At 38.1% G+C, this 5,054-nt stretch overlaps 1 protein-coding gene across 1 annotated transcript; it reads right to left on the minus strand.

The window, feature by feature from the left end:
- Window positions 1–1,545: 1,545 nt before the first annotated feature.
- Window positions 1,546–4,796, minus strand: LOC128529393 (transmembrane protein 229B-like). Its single transcript, XM_053502875.1, is given in 3 exon segments — window positions 1,546–2,125; window positions 4,635–4,719; window positions 4,722–4,796. Coding segments are annotated over 3 exon segments (645 nt in total). The 3' UTR covers window positions 1,546–1,640.
- Between the last annotated feature and the right edge of the window lie 258 nt (window positions 4,797–5,054).

Genomic DNA, 5,054 nt, shown 5'->3' on the forward strand with positions numbered 1-5,054 from the left:
CCAGAGCTTGCAATGATACTTTGACTGAACTTGACATGGGTCTTGTGATTGAACCTGTCATGGCCGTTCATGAAGCTGGACCAGGAGTTGGCCTTGGTGATGTACAGGCACTTGATATGGGCTATGTCCTAGGACATGAATTGCTGCCCAGTGGGCCTTTAGTGACAGCTAAACAGGAACAGGGGCTGAAGCTTGGAACGGAAAAGCTGCATCGTGGCCTGAAGACAGGGACTTGACACCAACACCAGACAATGGTACCTGCACAACATCATCAAATATAGGGTTCTGAGCAAGCATGACATCATTAAACCTAGGGTGTTCACACAGCATTTTCAATTCTAGGCTGTAGAGAAAGCATGATGTTCTTAAAGCCAACCACTGGAGTCAGCAGCATGTTCTTTGCACCAAAGGGAATAGCTGGGCATCCCCAGCATCACTGGGGCTTTGAGCAGAGCTGAACCAAGCATGAGGCACAAAGCCTCCCTATTGGCCTTACCTTGGATACCATGGTGCTCTCAGCTTCTTGCAGTCAGCTTCTTGTGCAATATTTGAGTCTTCCATGTCGTTCAAATGTTATTTGAATTGCCACATTATGCTGAATTGCCAGGCAATAGCCCAGCATTTGGATTTACTTGCTCACCTCTATGTGACATGGATATCTTGTCAAATACAACTCCCTCCGACAAAATTTTACTGAAGAGCCTGTCCGCTGCTTCCAAAAGTGGCTCTTATGATTTGTTGGGAATTTGGAGGCCGGCTGCAAGTGAAGACCTTCTGTTATTAAACATTCTTTAAACTAAATACACATGAGCACATACAGGAAGTAAGCTACAAATGTGAACTAAATGCTAGTGGTCACACAATCAAACATGTGAAAAACAAAATAGTTATGAGGCAACCAAACAACAGGCCTAGAACTTAAATCACACACTTGTCAGGAAGTAAACCACAAATCAGGTGTGTGACAGCTAAATGTGCAAAAAATCTGATCAAAGCAAAAACAGGAAATGTGATTATAGAACAGGATGCAAACAAAATAAAACTGAATTATTATTTGACATAACTAACCAGGGAATGATGGGAACTGAAGTCTCAAATCCAAACAACCCAGTGCCTGCAAAAGTGGAATTGTGACAAGCATGTCCAGTATATAGAGCAATTGCCTGTGCTTTACCATAATTTAAAGATAATCTATCAATTTGGCTTAAATTTTTTTTTCATTTCCTGTGAAAATAAATAAGGCCAGCTTAAAACCCCATCCTGTCCCATTTTTAAACAAAAAGTACTGTGGCCCATTTATCTGAGCAAAAAGTAGCAGTTCAAGACACTGTTCTTACTTAACAACATTTGAAACTGTACCCAATGTACCTAGGAAGTCTAAATTCTTCTTTATCTTCTTTCTTACTTAATTACAAAATATATAGTTAAAAACAAACAGCAAATCTTAATTCCAATAATAATCACATTAATAACACATAATAAAAAATGATAGCACATATTATAATAGCAATATTTATTTATTTGTTTATTTATTTTTTGCGACTGAGAAAATAAAAACAGAACATATTTCATTGCTGTGATGCTTTTAAAAATAGTTTGCTTTAAACTTATTAATGTTATAATGCATTCCAATCTTAAAATTAATTAATCAATCGTATCTTCAGTGTGTTCCTGATAACATGTTTCTCTGCTAGAAGAGCAGCTATTGCCCAAGGCACAGCATATTCCAAGGTCACGAGTCCTACGAAATTATACCTAAAATGTGAGTAGTCCCAGGGACATGCCCCCAACAGGCTGAGCAAGACCCCCCAACTGAACTCCCACAGGTATATGGACATGGTGTAAACAGTCAACCGGAGCAGTAAGGAGAAGTGTCTCTGCTGTAGCCACGCACTCAACCCCTCCATGATGAAGATAGCCAAACTATAGATGATAAGCGACCACAAGCTGGTATAGCCAGGAAGCCTCTGGTCATGCGTGTAATACCAATTCCATGCAGCAGTAAATGCCACCTCACACACACACCCATGCAGAGCATAGATGTAGAGACGGGTAAGGGGAGGGAGGGGTGACAGCATTGATTTGTCGTTAAAATAACCAGGGGCTGCCACATCAATGCCACGATCTGTTTCAGGAAGTAACAGAGGTGCAATGTTAGCTCTAATCAACTTATTCTCAGAAACATTATCTATTGATTAATTTGTTCTCTATTAACCAGTGGACAAATATTTAACATTGAAAGTCATCCTACACAGTAGCCACCTCCCTCCTCTCTTATTTGAGAGGACTGATGGGACTACTTTATTTAAGAGGAGGGAGGGGCTACTGTGTAAGATGAGAGGAGGAAGGGAGGAAGGAGGAAGAGAGGAAGTCATTTTACACAGTAGCCCCCTCCGTCCTCCTCTCCTCTTCTGCGTTTGCGCACAAACACATACACACCTACACTGTAACCCTAATGCTCAAGTAATTAAACATATTGAGTACTGTTCACTTAAATAATTATAATTAGTACAAATTTAATAGACCTTGATAAGTATTTAGAACATTTTGGTATTTATGAGTTTGTAGAAATGATACTTTTCAAGTTAGCTGAACAAATTTGATATTTTAAGTATCTGTAAGTACTTAAGTACCAGTAACTGTCAAAGTGGTTCAGTGGTAGGTGTTTCGCCATGTGAAAGGCCTGGGTTCGATTCCCAACTCCCAAAATAGGAGGGTTGTATCAGGAAGGGCATCTGGCATAAAACCTGTACCAAGCTTGTGTGCGGACCAGATTGTCTGCTGTAGCGAACCATTGCTGAGAGCAACCGGAAGACCGACAATAATTTATATATTTATTTAAGTTAGGCTACTCAATATTGCAGGTAAAGAACGATTAATATGAATGAGTACAACAAACTCAAAAACTCCGTTTACCTAAAACTGGAAACATCATTACTTAAAAACTTGATGTAACTGATTACCTCAAATTTTTTTAGTTTTACCAACTTATTCGGGTTTACAGTGTACACTAATAAACACACACGCAAACACACACACACACACACACACGGGAAAAACTACTCTATCAGGTTTCTTTTCAAAGGTAAAGTGCAGGTTAATTTGTTCTATTTTTTCTTTATATTTTGTATTAATTATTTTTCTATGAATATTTTGGGGTTGTGGAATGAATCATCTGTGAGTTTTCATTATTTCTCATGGAGAAATTCACTTTGATATATGAATGCTTTATTATACAAGCACGATTCTGGAACCAATTATGCTCACAATCCAAGGTTCCCATGTAAAAATGTTTTTATGTCTTACATCCCAGTTTTTATAATACAATAAAACTCTTTAGCGTGTGATCCATAGTTGTAGTCAGCGGTCATTAGGTTGGAGATGACTGCAATTGCTCTTAAACTCAGCTAGAGTATAAGTGATGGATTAAAACTTCATATGGTTTGCCTATAACATTCATAAAGGCCTCCGAGTGGCGCAGTGGTAAAGTGCTCGCCCTATCATCCAGCGATCGCTGGTTCGATCCCCGGGTGATGCTGTTACCTCTCACAGATGGAGGTCTAGAGAGCTGATTGGGAAGGATAAGAGGTACTTAATCACGGCTCTACAGCCAATCAGGGGCTTCTGTGAGCTCGCGCACGTGGAAGGAGCGGATAGTGCTGTCCTCCGAGTGTGTTACTCTGCCCCTAACGGTGTGTGAGCAAGCAGTTCGAAAAGATGCAGTCGGCTGGCGTCACACAGTTCGGAGGAAACATGTGATAGTCTTCGGCCCTCCCGTCTGAATGGTAATGGTAGCCTTAATGTGAGAGCCCCCTAGTGACGGGGAGGAATTGGCCACGACTAAATTAGGGAGAAAATCAGGAAAAAATCCCCACAAAAAAAAACATTTATAAAAAATATTACTTTTTTCATTTGTGTTATATGTGTGCCAAATACTGTATATCTACACATATGTAATCTTGCTATTAAAAATTTCATATTTTTCACATTGAAATGAATACATTGAATTCAATACACTGAACCTGTCATGAAGCAGATCTGTCAAAGCTTTCCCAAGAGTGTGTAACTCAGGGGTTTCAATCATTTTAGCCACTCCAAATGGACATTAGGAACTTTAGCATACATTTACATATTGTAGCATAAAAAATTTGTCATCACAGTTTGAAATAACTTGTAAAAATTATTTTACAACTCCATTTGGACATTAAGCAATCCTACTGTATATATGGTCTTGTGATCCCTTGTTTCCTAACCCCAAATGCGTCACAGTACCTTTCACTATTTGTTTGTAAATTATTGTAATTAAACTGCTTTCTTTAACATTCGCCACTTGACACATTTTTAGGGATTCAGTTAAATGCATAGGTAACTGATATTACTCCTTATTCATAACCGCATGTTATGCGTCGCTCAGTATGCCTAATGCTTTAAATTCATTAGATTAAAAATTGAAAACATAAGTATTGTAAATTTAATCTAAATATATCTGGTACATAAATGTAGATACCACATAATATTAACAAACAATAAATATCTATTTATCTATTTATCTATCTATCTATCTATCTATCTATCTATCTATCTATCTATCTATCTAAATTCGCATGGAACATCTAATATTTACTGTTACTTACTTTTAGCATGCTCTCTCCTTGGAAACAAAAGTTTGGATTCCATGTCTGTGTGAGAATCACTCATCAGCATGCCATAGCTTTCTACTTTATACCATTTTCCTGTTCGTCCCTGGTCTTTGGTTTGCCTAGGGTAAACATTAAGCCACAGTACACTAGTGACATCCCTGCCTTTGATTAAGGAGTTTGTTTAAAATGGATAGTACAGAGACAAAACTCCCTGCCTAGGTCACATCTCTTCTTCTGTGTCTAGGATTCTGTGTCCAAAATGATATAACATAATGAATCGGGCATACTTAAAGAAAGTTTAATCTTGTTTTTTGTTTGATGTCCATAGAAGATTTTTATTTTTACTAAAAATTATAATAGGTGGAGTGTGAATATTCTCTGCCTAGCCAAAAAGGAAAAAAAATCACAAACTCT

The sequence above is a fragment of the Clarias gariepinus genome, chromosome 8 (genome assembly GCF_024256425.1).
Source record: "Clarias gariepinus isolate MV-2021 ecotype Netherlands chromosome 8, CGAR_prim_01v2, whole genome shotgun sequence".
NCBI lineage: Eukaryota > Metazoa > Chordata > Actinopteri > Siluriformes > Clariidae > Clarias > Clarias gariepinus.